The 19221-nt window shown below is 42.4% G+C and overlaps 1 protein-coding gene across 5 annotated transcripts in view; it reads right to left on the minus strand.

The window, feature by feature from the left end:
* MTUS1 (microtubule associated scaffold protein 1) overlaps positions 1–19221 on the minus strand; it is a 388163-nt gene that overhangs the window by 242617 nt on the left and 126325 nt on the right. For all 5 annotated transcript variants that reach the window (XM_068278642.1, XM_068278641.1, XM_068278639.1 and 2 more), the window contains exon 2: positions 4801–7100. In XM_068278642.1, the coding sequence (XP_068134743.1) occupies positions 4801–6906 (2106 nt within the window). In that variant the 5' untranslated portion in view covers positions 6907–7100. The remainder of the gene's footprint in view (positions 1–4800; positions 7101–19221) is intronic.

The following is a 19221-nucleotide window of genomic DNA, read 5'->3' on the forward strand; positions in this document are numbered from 1 at the left end:
AACCTCTTGAGGACCACAGGCTTCCACTTCCCTAGTGATGAGGCCATTTTTTACAATTCAGCACATTGCAGCTTTAAAGGGGTTCTACGGTACCTCCTATCGGCCCCCTGCACTCGTTCCCCGCCACTGGCGGTCTAATTATTCATCTAACTAGACGAATAGACGACGCTCCCGCTGACGCGTGAGGGAGCGCACACTGCTATTAGTCTAGTAAGAGAAATTATTAACCCGGTGTCGGCAGCGGGGAACGGTGCATCTGAGGACGACGGTGTGGGACATTACAGCTGCAGGGGGCCAATAGAAGCCCCAGGGAAAGTGGCAGTTTTAGTTTTTTTGTTTTGTTTTTTTAAGGTACCGAAGAACCCAGTTCGCTGCGTGGCCATATAACTTAGCACACAAATGAATATTGCTTCCTTTACTTACCACCAACAGAGCTTTCTGTTGGTGGCATTTGATAGCTGCTGCAATCTGAGATCCAATGACTGATCACCTCTCATAGGGATCAGAGACATTGCCAGAGGTGAGGGGAGCCTGGGAATTCCCCATATGCAGTACAAATTTTCCATTTGATTTGTCCTGTATAAGCAGAGTTTTCCTAATATCTTTTTTCCCGCCAGGTGGCATGAGAAAGTAGCCAGGTGGGAAGACACAGAGGTAAGCGGGGCCAGTGACAGCTGGGTGTTCACTAAAATCAGCTGGGTGGAGCACAAGGTTAAAAAAAAGTCTGGGGAGAACACTGAAGTGCTTCAGTTAACAGACACTATTGCATATATTGCAGGATTAAAAGGGGGGGGGGGGGGCGGTGCTGCCTACTACCTTCATAGGTGACATCCTACTACCTCATATCCAGTAAACGGTTTGTGAAAACAACCTGATCACATTAATTGGGGAGTGCACAGCTTGAAGTAGCTGCAGGCACTTTTCCATTCCTGAATAGTGCTTGAGACAAGTTGTAATGCAATAAGATGTTATGCTTTTAGACATTTAGACATTTATTGTGAGAAGGTTTATGTGCAGTGTAGTAGCTGATTGTTTATAGTATGATCTGCATGCTTGTTCAGGGTCTATGGCTAAATGTAGTTGAGGCAGAGGATCAGCAGAACAGCCAGGCAATGTGCACTGTTAAAGGATACTCGAGGTGACACGTGACATGAGGAGATAAACATGTGGATGTACAGTGCCAAGCACACTAATATCGATGCTGTGTTTTTTCTTCCTCTGCCAGAAAGGGTTAAACATCAGGTATGTAAGTGAGTGTCTGGGTCGGACTACAGTGTAACCCTCTGATTAGGAACTACAACCATAAAACATTTTCCTGGCAGAAAATGGCTTCTGAGAGAAGGAAACAGTTACAAAGGGTCAATAGTTCATAGATTTTACCTCTGGGATACTTCAATTAATGTGTGAGCAGAAACAAAAAACTGTAAAAATGTAAAAAGTAGATTTAAATATAAAATAAAAAAATTGTGGGATATCTAAAAAAGTCATTTCTGGGAGAAGGAGGATAAATGCAATAGTTTATCTCATCCGTTTATTTTCAAGTCACCTCAGGTGTCCTTTCAAATACCCAAACAGTTTTCAGAATCCAGGTGAAGAAGTAGTAGGATTTTCTTTCTTTGTTATACAACTTATACGGGTTTTAAAGAGTTAAAACTGATTAAAAAGTAATTATATTTAAATCCCATAGATGTGCTGTGAAAAATAAAAGCTGGCATGGAGGGAAAGAAAGAGCCTGGCACAAACTGCGCAGGACATGTGGGTGCCCCATGCGCCGCAATGTGCATTACGGCTATAGCATTGCTCAGTCAGTAATTTGGGCACCGTCAAAAGACTGTGCCCAAATTGCTATAAAAACAGCGCAATTCAGCCATCAGCAATAACCGGTAGCCGAATTACGTCTTACCACACAGTCCACGGTGGCCTGGAGGGGAAATAGTAATTATCCTCCCTGGGACTTTTGCAAGAGCAGGGTGAGCCTTTTTTGGCTTTACCCTGTTCCCAAATCTCCTGGCGCCTTAATTACATGTATACGTGGAAACTGCATGGATACTTTGAGCATTTCAATGACAGTAGAAAGAAAAAAAAAATATGTAAACCCTTTGGAATTATATGGATTTCTTTTCGGCACAAAATGGTCATAAAATGTGATCTGATCTTCATTTAAAGCGGACCCAAACCAAACTTTTTTTTAATTAAAAATATTTAGTTGCACCACTCTGACACATGCAAAGATAAATAAACACTCCTTCAAGCCTATGAGCATTTCAGTGCATGCTTTTCACCCTTCTCTTTTCATAACTAGGATTATACTGGGGCAGCCATTAGCAATTCCTCCATTGCCGGACACCACCTACTCCACCAGTTTGCAGGATTTTGTCACGGCAATTTGAAAGGAAGGGAGGGATTCCTCCAATAAATGTAAAATATTTTATATTTGTCATCATGCAGCTGAAAAAGGCTGCTAATTATTATAATTTAGAAAATAGATTGTTTTTCTGAAATCTTGTATTTTTAATTTGGGTGCAATTTAAGTCACAACAATAGACAATCACAGTCTGCTTAACTAATACCACAGAAATTAGAGGTACACACACACACACACACACACACACACACACACACACACACACACACACACACACACACACACACACACACACACACACACACGGTTTGGGTTTGCTTTTCCCAAGAAGCGTTGCCTGATTTAAATGATGCCTCGCACAAAAGAGCTCTCAGAAGACCTATGATTAAGAATGGTTGAGTTGCATAAAGGGTTATAACTAACCATATACAATATATTATCATATTCTATACAATTTCTAATGCCAGTGCTCACATAGGGTCAATTTGGGCAACTGCCCTCGGCCCCACAAGTCAGGGACTGTATAAAGTAGGTCTCAAGTTTACTTTCAGTACAGTATAACAATATAGGGGCCACACATTAATTTTTACAAATTTCATCAAAACTGTCCCCGATTGCTTCAAGGATTTCAAAATACACCAAGACTTAAATGTGTCTATTCCCATTTATTTTTTGATCTGTAGACACGCCCCCCCCCCCCCCCCCTTAAAAAAAAAATGTAACTTCACTCAAAGTGTACCAGAGATGAACACATAAAAAGTTTATACATACCTGGGGCTTCCTCCAACCCCTCCGCATCGCTCCCACAACGTCTTCCTCCTTATCCTGGTCCAGGTAGAATCCCCTTACGTTTGTCCAGTAGGGGTCAGTCAGCGCATGCACAGTGTGGCTGCGCCCCCACCCCTTCCCTGTTTCACTCCTACGCCTAGGAGCATTCTACATCAGCGCAGTAGTACTGTGCAGGCGCAGAGTACTCCCAGCCACGGGAGCACCGTGGGGCACGTGACTGGGCCCCGCATGTGCACGGTGCTCAGACTCTCCAAACTTACAGGGCTTCGACTGGGAGAGGGCGGAGAAGACCTTGTCGGAGCAATCTATGCTTAACTCTGGATTTACAATGTCTCCCCATCACCCGATGTCTGTGGTATATGAGGTTTTAGCAAACAAGTGGTCTCATCTATTTGTCATAAATTAGCTAGCATCCCTGGGAGCCCATCCTGAAGTTGTAATTAAGGCATCTAATAACATTTATTTATGTTTGCAAAAGAATGTTTCTCATCCAAATGTCCAGTGTATATAAGCTGCGTGTTTTAACATTTTGTTGATATTCATGAACTAAGGCCGAAGAAGGCTTTATTAGCCGAAAGCTTACTTTTAATTTACCTCCAAGTTAGCCACTAAATGGTATCCTCTGGATTCAAAAGATCTTTGTACTGATGGCTTAAGCCTCATACTCACGGGCTACAATTGTGGCCGCAACCACGTGGTACGTGCGTGTTGCGGCGACAGTTCGCCCATGAGTATGGCGCGTGCGCCCCGAACCGTCGCTACTCGGCGGGGGGGGGGGGGGGGGGGGGGAGGAACGTCGGCGACAGCTTCCATCGCATCAGTAATCCCTCTTCCGCCGTGTATGCGGAGGGACCCGGCGACGAGCTGTCGCCGATCTGTTGCGCACACACTCCTGTGTGCTAGCGACCAGCTACATTTGTAGCTCATGTGTACCAGCAATTACAGCACAATACTCTACTGCTTCTACTGTCCTATTCTCCACATTGCATTCTCCCTGTGATCACTGCTGCAAGTATTAAGACAAGCACACAGACACTAGCCGATAGGGGTTTCTGACAGATCTCAAATGGGAGGCTTGGGCTGAACATCGCATTTCATGTACTAGATTTAAACCCAGTAATACACCCAGCAGATTAAATCATTTCTATAGCTCATATTTTGATAAAAAATATATACAAACGAACAGAGCCAACATAATAACTACCACAGAATGTAGTACTGGAGCTGTGTGATCTGGAATCCATTAAGCTATTACAGAGAAATTTGTGGTTTTGGCAGAGATTGCCTGAAATATGATCTCTGCAGTCATCTTGGAGGTTTATATGAGTAGTGCACAGAGGCACGCTGCAGAGCTACTTCTGAGCGCATGGAAACATTAGCAATATATTACACTATTAAAAAGCATCATCAGCACTAGTTTATAGGTCTTCACCTACACAATGAGGCAACACTACACAAATGTACACATTGTTAGCTCTCCACCAGGTGCAAAAAACAGATCACCTAACAGCATGAAATGAAAGTCAAGCATAAAAACAAAACAAAAATTTGAAATACAGAGAACCTTATAAAGCTAAATTATCAATTCTGTTAAGCCTCCTAGCATGTATAGGCAACCCACAGGGTCAAAGTAAAATGACACTTACCTCCACACTAGTAAGAATGACAGCAGAAGTGCAGTCTTCCTTCTGGGATTCAGATTTCGCATAGACCGCATCAGCCAGGCCATTCTGATCGATCGCGTCCGGCCCCATGTGTACACCATTCAAGGCAGCAGGCTTTGACGTTGTCCTTGCTTTGTCTGCTTTGTTTTCTGTCACTTTGGAGCTGGCTGTGCAGGTTAAGGCAGCAGCTGAGCCGGATGAGCGTGTAGAATTTGAAGAACTCGCTCTCTCTACTTCATCCCGATTCTGCTTTAAGACAGCAGTTCTGGGAACTTTACCTAGAGCATATTTTGTATGGGTTGGGGCATGTGCAGGTTGGCTGGGAAAGAGCTGCTTATTAATTGGTTGTTTGTTAAGTTTAGCAGTGACTGCCTCTGCTTTCAGGTCCTGATCATGAACAGATCTTTTCTTAAGAGATCTGACAACAGAGGATGGGGCTCTAGGAGACGCCACAGGTGAGGATGGGTTAGAAGCTGACTGGGGAGACCTGGGAGAAGCCTTAGAGGCCAGAGAAGTGCCATCTTTTGTAATCAATGCAGGTCTGGATAACACTTTTGCTTTAACGTTTTTAAAATTAGGTTTTGGAAAACTGACAACTTCAGTTTTTTTCACTTTGGTAACAGATGTTACAAGTGTCACCTTTTTACTAGTCTGTTTAGTAGTGCCATTGCCTAGGCCAAGTTTAACATCTGAAGTATTCCCTTTGATCTGGTCTTCAGCATTATCAATTTTAGGCACTCTCTCAATTTTGCCCAAACCCTCTAAAGCAGGAACTGCAAAAGTCATGTTCTTGGACTCTGGTAAGGGAGTGGAAGTACAGGCCTTGGAATCTGTGGGCAAACAGGGACTAGCTATTAAAAAGGTTTCTTCACAGTTGTGCCCAGATAAAATACTTAACAAATCTTTTGACTCTAAGCTACAAGACTGTGTTTGGATGGATGACTTCAAAGAACTGGTGTCTTCAACTAGAACACCGTTCACCTCTTTGGTTTCAAGCTCATTGTCTATGTGCAAAACGGAAATGGCGGCCTTTCGGCCAGTTCCTGGGAGAGAACCCAGAATATTTTTGTTTACGTTATCCTTCATTTCATTTACTACAGCCAAGTTATCAGGGTGCTCAAGTGTCCTATTATCACTCACTCCAGCAGTACAGTATGTCATTGCAGCCACAGGACTATCGGATACATGGTTGGTAACTTCACATCCTTTGTTGGACAGCACCTTTTCTTTCAAACTTTTAGGGATATGTGGAGGCACTTCAAAATAATTCAAGTCTTTATTGGGCTGCTCAACACAGCAACCTGAAACATTGTTAGCCCACTTCAACGACCCGGAAAAAACCTCACTTGAAGTATTCGGCAAAGCGGAGCCTTCTAGTACAGAGGTACTCATAGGTTTTTCAGAACCACTTGAAATTGAACCATTTTTCCTCAAAAGCATTTCACTATGGTCACACGAGGAGAATAGACTTAATGTAATCTCTGTATCCTTGTGCTTAGTGTCTGACGAGCTTAGCTTCGCTTGATCAGACACTACCTTCACACAATTCTCATCTGCGTGATGTGCAGTGACACCAAAAGTCCTCAGTGGTTCAGCTTTGCTACAATAGGTGTCATATGAATGCTGCAAGTAAGGCATAGGCTGTTCAACATTCTGTATGTTCTGCATATTGTGGAAATGGCTGGGACTGGTGGTGTGTTCACTGTCTGAACACATATGGCTCCTCAGAGGTAAAGAGCCCTGCACCTGGGATGGTTGTTTGAGAACATAGTCAACAGTTTCCTCCAAATCTGCAGGACCTGTTTGGAGCGACAAGACGCCTTTTGAAATCCCATTATCAGTCTGTTTACATAAATAGTCCACTGTGTCCTCCAGTTCCAGCCCATTGGCACCTGGAGGAACAGAGTCACCATCTGACTCATATGCAGCCCTTGCTACCACAAACGCTGGATTATTAGAGTTTGTGAACCATTCAAATTCAGAACACCTCGCTTTTTGCTCTCCTTCATTTCCATTGCTGTCATCTAAATAAAGTAAAGGGGAGCCGTATGCATTATCTGGCGATTCCTCCAGATTCTGTATATTCATCCTGCTGTTTTACAGCTGTAAGAAGCTCATTCAGGACATCTCAGATGTAAAGGTAGAGCACACATATAAAGTCTCGCACTTTCCTCCCAGCCAGGTGCAGTAATACAGATCCATGCAATACAGACATGTGGACATTAGGCATGAAATACTCCACTTTCTGTTAGGAGAGCCATCTGAAGATAGGATTATCCCATCTGTGAATCAAGAAAAGAAAATTAGGACTTGTGCATATTAAATTTATAAAGCAACACTACCGGTATATTATCTAAGGGGAGATTCTCTAAAAGTAGCATGGGTACAAATAAAAAACAAAAAAACACAAGTTCAGTACCATCAGTTCCAAATGTTTCTGGATAGTTTATACTAAAATCACGCTTTATATGTGACTAATTTGTGTAAAGGTCAGGATTATTAAATCACATTATTCTAGGTTTAAATATACAGATTTCCTGCCAAGTATTAAACACCACTCTCAAACTGCAACTGGCCATTTTCAGCCAAGCTCACCATGACCAGACATGATAGAAGGGCCAGAAGTTGTAGGGGTGAGATACCAAGCTATGACCAAAGAAAGACCGAGCCAATGTCATCCAGAATAATCAGTCAGGTTACCACACCTATACAAAGACTCTAAAGCTGGGTACAAAGGCACAATGACTATCTCCCATAGGGATCTGGACTTGATCCCTCAGGCAACAGTTCGGGGCTAAGTTCTGTACAGTTCTGTTGCTACTGGGGGGGGAGGGGGGGGAGCAGGGGTACAGCAATAACATCTCATTGCTCAAGTGGGATCACACCCATAGCATTACATTAGCAAGAGCTTTTCAAATCGCAAAGCATTCAGAGCTGTTTACAGCTGTTTCCAACTGCCAAAAAGCAAGCAGCAGCTACATCACCTGCCAGAAGTAAAAATGTCCCCATGTGATAAATTTCAGAATATAAAGCAGGGATTTAAAATATTTTACAATGGGCAAACACTAACTAAATCATTTATACATAATTGTAAAAATGAAGCACTTTATTACATTTTTTTCACTGGAGTTCCTCTAAATTTTGTTAACATTTTAAATTACTGCTACCCAAAATGATCACTCCTGACCTTTTCTAGTGATCAATCAATCCCCAAGTGCTATGAAGACATGCTGCTTGCTTCCCAGCTGTTGCCGTGTTCTCTGTTCTATAGAGAGGAGAGGGGAAAAGGAGGAGGTAACCAGTTATGTTGAGCGTAAGCTGGTAAGCTACGGCGATTTGCTCAAAAGAAGTCACCACTGTTTCGGTTGAGTAAAATCTAAGCGTGTGTGAAATTCCTCTCTTGCTAAAAGTTTGCTGGAGACAGTACTGCACTAACGTTTTTGCAACCAGGTATTAACAGTTAACACTGCGCATGTGCACTGCAATCACTTTTCCTATGCGTTTTTTAATGCACAGACTTGCTTTCCATTATAGTAAATGTAAAGTGTTATAATTTAAGTAGGCCTCAGTTATCTGGACTGAGTTTTAGGTAAAAGGCTTGTTCGCAGAGTATACCTTTAGGGCTGGAACCCACAGGAGCGCTTTTGGCAGCGTTTTGGCAGCACTGCGATACGCTAGCGTTTTGCCAAAACGCTGGGCTAAGGTTAATGGATGGGGCAACTTCCACAGGAGCGTTTGCGTTTCCCAGAAACGCAAACGCAGGACCTGCAGCATTTTGGGAGCGTTAGCGCTTCAATGTAAAGTATTGAAACGCTAGCAGAAACGCTCAGCAAAACCTAAACTGAGCGGTTTTGCTAGCGTTTTGCGGTTCAGCACACTAACAAAATTAAAAATAATTCACAGGACCAATCAGGATAAAAACGCAAAACGCTACGCACCCGCCGGGCAAAAAAATACAATGTTGCAAAACACGACCAAAAACGCGCATGAATCTGCTTGCAAACCGCTCAGACAAAACGCTAGCGGTTGAGTTTTGCGTTTGCTGATTTCAGTGGGTTCCAGGCCTTAGAGTTTTTTGTGATGCAGGCAGAAGCATCTCAGTGTCTGCTTGAAGCAGATGATACAAGCAGATACTGAGAAGATGTTCCTAGTCCAAGGTCTTAGGCCTACACTGCCCCAGCCAAATGGACTACGGGAACAATCAACATAGGCCATATTTATAGAACAGAACATTCCTGTATGTAAGTGAAAGGGGTCATGGAATATTAATCGAGTAGGTGGGTATTAAGACACCACGAGGGGTCTAAGCCAATAGTCGGTTCTGGGGGAGGGCTCAGATGAGGTCACATTTAACTCTTTCCTAGTCAGTATTAAAGGGCCGGATGGGCCAACGGAGCGCATCCTTACTCTTACTTTCACGCTCTCCATCTACTGACTGGAACCATAATTATTTCCTTTCTTTATGTAAGCTGATATAATGTATGCTGTATATACCTAGTTAGATGTAACTTAGAATAGAAAGAAAATGACCTGATTACCTTTAACAGGAAGGGGATCAAGAGCTTGTAACGCAAAGGGATTTAAAGAAGAATCTGCTTGGCTAAGATATGACGAACTGTATCTGTATATCTGTGTATTGAATAAACGCCTTGTACTTTGAAGACGCTTGAGAACGGTCTATCGCCTATAATGCTTGCTGTGTGGAGAGTCAAGTTATCTCACAGTCTGTGAGGTGCAACTCTAAGAAGTTGCTGGTGTCGAAGCAAAAAGGTGATTTATAACAGAAAGGAAATTCAAAAACGTACCAAAGATGCTGAAAATGTTTGTAGTGCAGTCCATTTGTACATTATTTCTAAACTGGTGTACATGGTTTACATTATAACACTGAAATTGGTAAAATGCTAACATTCCAACAAAGAGGATGAGAATGAATGCAATGTGATTTAGGCCTAAGCTACATTATATTTATTGTGTAAAATCTGTGCTCTATCTTAGGGCTGAGCCAAACTGCAGAGTTTTCTGCGCTGCGTTTGCAAACATGTACTCCCTTTGACTTTTCAAAATCGAGGCAATTTTGTCACAATTTTAATGCAGGTCAATGAGAGGGCAAAGCACTGTAGTGTGACTCAGCCCTTAGGCAGAGAACACACTTGCTGCGATGGTGCGCACTGTCGCACATGGCAAAATGTACACACCTGCATAAACTATTGAAGTCAATAGCCTCGCTAGGGAAACAAGTAGTTATTGTTTGAGTTTTGTGTTAGTGTTTTTTCACGCATTTGTAAATGGTACAGCTTTCTGCTTTTTTCTGAATGACACGTACATTCGGAATTATGATGTAAGCTGCCGCAAATGGAAACACCCCAGAATGGACGTGACAAAATGTTTGCGGAAACGCGATTGCAAAAGCACTTGCCCTGGCAAGTGTGTTCCCTGCCTGTCACTGGTTTTCAGTAGAAATGGCCAAGTTACTTTACACTTCCTCCAACAGTCCAAGAACATATGGACTCTTGATGGTTTTTCACACGTGCAAAACAGCTGCCAAAGCATCTACCGTATATGCAGTACAGAGTAACCGCTTACCTTGTATATTTGAATTCAAATGCTCAGTTTCAAACAATGTATGCCATTATGTAAAACTGAACACTGAAAATATTTCTCAACAAAGGTAGAATTTTACTAACATTCACTTCACTGACAGAGAAAAACAAAACAGCCGCTCTGTGTTCAGGGTCACATGATCACATATTGCAGCAGCTACATTACACGGTATTGTACAGTAGATCAAATTGTAAGCTGTATGACCAGCTTTTCTTTGTCGTTATACGGTACATGCAGTTAAGGTCTTAAAAATAATTTGCTACTGTGTGCACAAGAGGCCCAATGACAAATAGCCCCAAGCATACAGTAAATGTAAAATACAGAAAGTAATCTGCAGGACTAACACAACAAGCACTGCATCATTTAATAATTCCACCTGAGGCAGCTCTAGTGGAGCCAACGCTAGCTGAAACCAAAGGTCACCTGCTGCATACTTCAAGTCATTGATGTGGCTGTCTGTAGGCAGGTTTATGTCACTCACCTGCCACACAGCAGGATTCCTCATTTCACTCATTTCTCATACGCCCTTCAATAATCCATTTAATGGTTAAAAAAAAAAAAAACACACACACACACACACACACACACTTTGTTCCTGATAATGCAATTCTTGACATGCAAAAAAAAGATATATTCCACTCCGTAAAGAGATATGACAATTTGCCACACATTTGGAGACCAATCTGACAGAGCGGCTGAACTTACCAGCAGGGCAGGTGATCACTGATACACCTCAGGCTAGGGTCACACAAGCCAAACACACATAATGCTCCCCAATGCACAATTGCAGTGCACTGGGAGCAACACAGTTTTTTCGCACCAGGGGGTGGGAAGCAACATTGTTGCTTTTTAATCGCACAATGTATGAGATTCCCCTTTGCCGGTCAAGAATGCAGATTCGGCCAGGGGAAAGCTCTGCCATTTTCCAACGGCCTCAAGTATGACCCTCCCCTTAGGAGTTACCTTACTGTGAAAAGTTTTTTGCAGCTATACATACTGTCTTGAAATTTTACTCACATGACCAGAATATGCTGTTAGAGTCAGTTGTCAGAGTCTGCAAGTATGACCCCCATAATCCGCTGTTCGGTCCGCAAGTGGCCAGCACCAGTCATTCTGCAGCCTACAGAGGCCACTATTTAAGCTCCTGATGAGGAATGATCAATTAGATGCAAATATTTCAGAGCTGATGCAGAATTATGCAAATACTTGATGTAACTTGAAAATAAACCAACTGAACACCACCTCTGCTTCATTCAATTGGTCCATTTTCAAGCTGCATAAATTTGATAAAAAAAAAAAAAAAAAAAAAAAAAAAAAAAAAAAAAAACACGCATGAGGCCCCATTCACACTAGAGCGTTTTGCCGGCAATTTTTAAAGCGCTAGTGCAATAATAACCGATGGGCCTGTTCTCACTTAGGCGATCTGCGTTAATCGCTGGCGATTAATGCAAATCACCCCCCAAAAATTGTATCCTGCACCATTTTCAGGCAATTTCCCTCGCGATCGCGTTTAGTGCTATAGAAGCACTAATCGCGATCGCTGGGAAATCGCCCCAAGTGCGAATGGCATTAATCGCCTAAAAACGGCAGAGCAAAATGCTAGCAAAAGCGCTAGCGTTTTGTAAGTGTGAATGGAGCCCAATCCTGCAGCAATTGGGAATGATTTTCATCTTGTTGAGGATTCCTACTCCTGGTTATTTTATAGCATTAGCTAATCAGTTTATACACAAACCAACGCTACAACTGGGAACTTCATGCACATAATACATTCATATGCTATGCTTTAATATGCTAGTTATATTTGCCAGTGTGTGGTCAGCAGATTTCTACTCTCCCAAGTAGTGTATTAATTACTACTGCCTTGGCACTACAGTGCATACAAAGGTCATATCGCAGGCATACAAGCGTTCCAGTACTGTACTTATACTCTATCACAAGCAGACACCACCACAACACTACACAGAAAAGGACTTCCTGTTAGGCTGTCTTATTATAAATAAGGAAGAAATTAGAATACTACATTTCTGAGGCATGCAGAAGTTCTTTTTAGTTCCCTGATGACATTTCCCTGTGGATTAAGCCAATATATGATCTGACCCTTCTATTTAGACCTGAGGTTTTGTAAAAAAAACACAAACGACAAAAAATATTAAGTGCTTCAGTAAGTCCTTACAAGATGCATTACTGGGACAGTTTAAAAACTAATAAGAAAAAGGACACTGACTTTAGTAAAATAACTAACAAATTACTGAATTACTGTGTCCTGTTGCCCAATTCATTAAGTGCCCTTTTTCCACTAGAAAATGAGATTGCATGCGTAATCCTGCTGTGACGCGCTCGCGTTTCCTTCCATTTCCACTAACGCAATTTCGCTGTGATCTGTCAGATGTACAGCACAATTGTGTTACATTTCCCAATGGGAGAAAACAACTCACAGGGAAAATTGCCAAATCACTGGGAAAATCGCATAAAGGCATAATTGCTATTCCTATACTAAGTATAGAAGCGCAAGCGTACCAAAAATCGCCAAGGCCGGCGATATCGATTCAAGGAAAAACTAACTGCACTAGAGGAAAACCAGCACAGCCATTTACATGTTAATCGCAGTGCTATAGTGACCGTCAAAATGGCTGCGATCCGATTTTTGGATCAAATTGCGCCTGGTGTAAAAAGGCCCTCACAGTCTTCGAGTCCCAACGGGCTGCCCTCAGTACCATACTGAACAGAGGCCTGGTGCACACCAAAAACCGCTAGCACATCCGCAAAATGCTAGCAGATTTTGAAACGCTTTTTCTTATTTTTCTGTAGCGTTTCAGCTAGCATTTTGCGGTTTTGTTAAGAGTTTTTGGTGTAGTATATTTCAGATATTGTTACAGTAAAGTTGTTACTGAACAGCTTCTGTAACAAAACGCATGCAAAACCCATCGGAACTGCAGTTTTTGAGAGCGGTTTGCGGTTTTGCTATCCTTTACATTGGAGGCAGAAACGCCGCCGCAATCCAAAATCTGCAGCAGCTCGGGAGTATGCGTTTCAGCAAAATGTCTCCCGCTCTGGTGTGCATCAGCCCATTGAAATACATTACCCTAGCGGATCCGCACCCGCAAGCGGATCGCAAACCGCAGCAGAACCGCTCTGGTGTGCACTAGGCCAGAGAGGTCATCTGAAAATCAGCTTGCAAGGCTTTTCTGAATTGCAACTACTGAATTAGAGGGGGCAGTACCAATATGAGGTAAATCACACTAACAAGACTAATCACAGATTACCTAAAAGCTTGATTAATTTATCAGCTAGCAAGTAATTCATTTTCAGAAACTGATTAGCACTGTGCAAAGATTCTGTTGAATACACAATAATCCCAGCACCAGGAGGGGGAAGCAATTTTCAGTACTATGATGAGCACAAGTGTGCAGTTTTCCTTCTTGCTGACTGCATCTGCAATATTTCTCCTTCATGTGCTGCCACCAAGCTGTAATCTTGATTTACTACAACCAGTAACATGAAAGATCAGCAAACTATTCTGTCATTTAACTAAAGGTGGCCACACACGATACAACAAAATGATCAGATTTTACAGCAATTTGATAAAAACGATCGGATCTCTCCCCAAAAAAAAAAAAAAATGAAAGCTGTTTTTCCATTCGACTGAAAAATCCTATCGAATATACCGTGTTTTTTTTTAGATTTGTATCTATCCGGAATGCCAGATATTTTTCTTCAATTTCTCTAAAGATTGTATAGCGTGTAATAATTTATTAATATACACACCCAAGCAATTTTCTCAGAGTTTCAAATCATTTTTATCATAATTGGGACAAAATTGAACATAGGTGTGTTGTACATTGGTCAGATTTTTGAAATGTTAAAATCATTCAGAAAAATTGATTGCAATTATTAAATTGAACAGATATTTAAAAAATTGTATGGTGTGTGGCCACCTTAAATATATGACCACTAATAGAACAGTTATTGGATACTTGCCCACTGTTGAAACTGACAATATGATTTCATTGCAACTGCAATACAATTATAGGTGTATGTTTACATTGGTGGAATAATGCAAGGCATTCTGTGCATACTTTTTATGTACTGTATCTTCACTGCAAGCGTAGCACCATTCCACTTTCCCCCTCCATTGCCATCCTATATATCTACGATGTGCAATGCCCCATTGTGCAAGTAATCTTTGTGAACAGTCCTGAAAGGATCGATAGTTACGATAATTCCTTTAAAGCGGTTCTGTAGCGGGTTTATAAAATTAAAAAAAGTGTCACTTACCTGGGGCTACTAACTGCCTCCTGCAGGTATCCTGTCCCACGCCGCTTACTTCTCCGGGAGCTTACTGCACAGTTCAAAGTTTTCTCATACTGCACAGTAAGCTCCCGAAGGTGTAAGTGGTAGCGAGGAAGTGCGCAGCCATGGCCACGCAGCCGCTGTGACAGTCTGGTAAAACAAATAATTAAAAGGTTGCCCGTGGCGGGAAACGGAGGATTGTTGAGTGACGGAGCGGGAAAGGATATCTGCAGGAGGCCGTTAGTAGCCCCAGGTAAGCGAAACGTTTTGATTTTAAAAAAACTGCTACAGAACCCTTAAAGGAGTGATCAGCAAAATAATGAAAAATGAGCTTTACTCACCTGGGGCTTTCTCCAGCCCCTTGCAGCAGACTGTCCCACATCGACTGCTCCGCTCCCTGCCGATGTCCGGTCTCCGTAGTCTGTATTCAGGCTGACAGCAGTAGTTCTGCTCCTGCGCAGTTCGTTGCGGCCCACGTGAGCTTGACAGCAGCGCTTTGTGCAGCCGCAGTAAGGCCAACCTCGCGGACGGCCTGAATACCGACTACGGAGACAGCAGCGGGGAGCGGTCGGCGTGGGACAGTCGGCTGCAAGGGGCTGGAGATAGCCCCAGGTGAGTAAAGCTCATTTTTCATTATTTCACTGATAGCTCCTTTAAGGAACTGGTAAACCGTCCTGGTGAATTTTTTATATGGATACAGTCGCAATTGGTTTCGATATTGGGAAGAGTTTGGATTCTTTAAAGGACAAATGAAGTGAGAAGAATATGGAGGCGGCCATATTTATATCCCTTTAACCCTTTTGACTCCCCAACCAAGGCAACCTCACCAATGTACAGGTGGAGTAATTAGTGTCTCAGCTAGGTGTATTCCATGTTGCTGAGACACTAATTAGCCCACCTGTGCAAAGGTGAGGTTGCCTGCAAAACATGCACTGTTGGGGAGTCACAAAGACATCTTTGAGAAACACTGCTTTAACTACATGCCAACAGAGGAGTTTTTCCCCTTTAGGGAAAAAGATTTTCACTTTCCAGTGCTCCATCCTTTCATTCGCCAATAACTTCAATACTATTCACAACGAAATGATCTATATCTTTTTCCGCCACCAATTAGGCTTTCTTTGGGTGGTACATTATGCGAAGAATTATTTTATTCTAAATGCATCTTAATGGTAATAATAAGATATGGGGGAGAAAATATTTCTACGCTTTTGGCCATTATAGTTCTATTCTACTGTGGTTAAAAGCTACACATTTGCCCATTTGTCCCGGTTACTGCAAAGTGTAAAATATTTCCCTAGTACAATGTATGGCGCCAATATCATTTGGACATAAAGGTGCATTTCTTCAGTTTTGCATGCATCACTTATTACAAGCCCATGAATTAAAAATTAACAGTAATATATCCTTTTGACATCAAGAGTTTAGGCCCTAAGGTAACTATGCATGTTTTTTTTTTTTAGTCTTTTTTTTAATACAAAAAAATTTGGGGTGGTACTATGGGAGAGGGTAGGAGGGAAGGCGTTAGTTTTAAATCTAAGCATGGGTCTTTTTATTAAGATAAATGTATGTAGGTGTAATTTTACTGTTTGGCCACAAGATGTCCTCATGCACTATTTACGTACTACAAGTTTGCAAACAGGTAATGCGTGAATGTGTTACTTCCTTAGATACGATGACGCAGGTATCGCATTGATGCTGGCGATCACTGACATGGGGATTAGGATCAATGAATGGGGAATGCGTTCCCATTCACTGACCTCCCTACTAACCATTCGCGTGAGAGAAAGCGGGGAGCACACAGCGGCGATGCGGTGGGGGGCCTTGGAACGGGAACAGTCCTCCCACAGGGCCTAGATATACTGCCTTCGTAACAGCAAATGGTTAGACAATACCAGTTGCCAGGCAGCCCTGCTGATCTATTTAGCTGCAGAAGTGTCAATCACACTAGACAAGTATGCATCTAATCTTGTCAGATCTAACAATGTCAGAAACACCTGATCTGCTGCATGCTGGTTCAGGGTCTATGGATAAAAGTATTAGAGGCAGAGGATCAGCAGTACAGCCAGGCAGCTGGTATTGCTTAAAAGCAAATAAATATGACATCCTCCATATATCTCTCGCTTCAGTTGTCCTTTAATGCAATCTTGTCTTCTGATCTGAATGAATCAAAAATTGATAATTTGTTAAAAATCTCAGTTAATTGGTTCTTAGTGGATTCCTGCTGTGCATGCTGGCTACGAATGAGGTCTCCCTTGCTCCCTTGTCCAAGGCACACATCCCTTGTGCCGAGAGTCTATTGTGCCAAGAGTCTAACACAACATAAAGTGGATCAGTTCACAACAGACATACATGAACAGATCTGATACTTCCGTTGCCTAGGTCGCTGGCTCAGATCTAATGGCAGGAATAGGACTTCGTTTAGTGGATCTAGTTTTGTCTTTTGGTAATGCGCCCCCCCCCCCCCCCCCCCCCCCTCAGGTTGGGTGGACATTAAAGACTGACGAATCGATATTGATTTTATTGTTCATTTATGATGGTATAATAAAGTTGATTTACAAGATTGGTAAAGTTTTTAAAAAAATAAAAAGCCATAATATTCTAAACCTCAACAGGCTGTGGCCATTTTAATTCTAAAAAAAATGGTGTACTTGAGTTTTAAGTATTTTAGATGCACTAGGTTATTCTAGCTTTGATTTGTGTTTGAGGTGGGAGGGGAGGTGTCCCATGCTCCCTCACACACAGTGGGTGGGCTAACTGTTTAATCATGAACGTACAAGTTAACTCAAGCCCAGGCCCAGTGACGGAGCTGTATTTGTCACTTAATTATTTATGTAATGGTTCAAAAGTTATTACTATTAGAGATTTTTTTTAATCCTTTTCAATCAACTCCTGAAAAAAAAAAAAAAAAAAGGTGCCTAGACCCACTAAGCTGCCATATTAGTTGTGGTGTGCATTTATTACATTATGTAAATAATTGTTAAATTTGTTATATGTATAAGGAATACATTGCATGCAATCCCATGTGCGTCATGATAGACTGCAACATGCTTCTTCAGAACCAGAACACTTGGAGCCACTACAGATAAAAAATAAGTCAAACAACTAACCAAAACGCTAGTGTTTTTGATAGCGATTTTTGCACTTAAAGTGCACCTGTAATGTTGCCACTCGGTACACTTATCCAACGACATGGCCTGACGTACCACTGCTACGCCGATGACACACAGCTATACCTGTCCTTCAAACCTGGTGGAACAGACCCTACCCCAAAAATAAACTCTTGCTTAGCTGAGCTTCAGGCATGGATGAATGATAACTGGTTAAAACTGAATGCTGACAAAACTGAGGTCCTGTTTGTCCAAAGCCAGTGCTCGCCATCAAAACAGCTCTATCCTAAAGCAACACCAATCAGGATTGGGAATTCAGACATAAACAGCTCCAACCTTGTGCGCAGCCTTGGCGTACTAATCGATGGGGAATTGAGTTTCAGAAACCAAATTTCATCTGTAGTTAAATCTTCCTTCTTTCATCTGAAGAACATTGCAAAGATTAAACATCTGATTCCCCCAGAGGATCTTCAAACCCTAGTCCACGCCTTCATCACATCACGGCTGGACTACTGCAATGCCCTTTATGCTGGCCTCCCCAAAAAAGACCTGCGTCGCCTGCAATTAGTGCAGAATGCTGCTGCCAGATTGCTAACAAACCAGCCTCGCCACTGTCACATTACACCGATCCTTCGCTCACTGCACTGGCTACCAGTAGAATGGAGAATACTCTTCAAGATTGGACTGCTGACATTCAAATCCCTGCACAATCTGGGCCCTGGATACATGAAGGACTTGCTGAAGCTGCACCACACCTCTCACAACCTCAGATCAGCAAGTTCTATAAACTTGGTCACTCCCAGAGTGCACCTCAAAAAATCTGGAGACAGAGCCTTCTGTCATGCTGCCCCTACTCTTTGGAACTCCCTACCACACCCAGTAAAGACAGCACCATCCCTGGAGCTATTCAAATCCAGACTGAAAAGCCACCTGTTTAGCCTGGCATTTCCAGATTTATAAAATTCTTCCCCTGTACCACGATGGTCGGAGCCATGCTTATGCGCTTTGAGTCCCACGGGAGAAAAGCGCTTTACAAATGTTATTTGTTGTTGTTGTTGTTGTTGTAATGTTTAAATGAAAAACGTTAGATACCTCAGTAGGTGGAAGCCTCTGGTGTCCACAACCCCTCTGCGACCCTCTTTGTGACGTCCTCCCCTCAGTGTACAGAGCAGGAGGCCTTCCCCCTACTACGGTACCTAACCTAAAATATCTAACTTTTTCCCCTATCCTGAATATAGGTCTGCTTTAACAACCAGCACTTTGTGGGGTGATTTTCAGGGAAAACTATTTTGATGCTGCGCGGTCGCGATAATCCCAATCAGGTCTGTGGAATAATTGGCATAGCCTTGCATCATTGAAACACTTGCAAGAGACGGCGATTCCTCGACAGCAGAAAGCGATGCAG

This window comes from Hyperolius riggenbachi, chromosome 1 (genome assembly GCF_040937935.1).
Source record: "Hyperolius riggenbachi isolate aHypRig1 chromosome 1, aHypRig1.pri, whole genome shotgun sequence".
NCBI lineage: Eukaryota > Metazoa > Chordata > Amphibia > Anura > Hyperoliidae > Hyperolius > Hyperolius riggenbachi.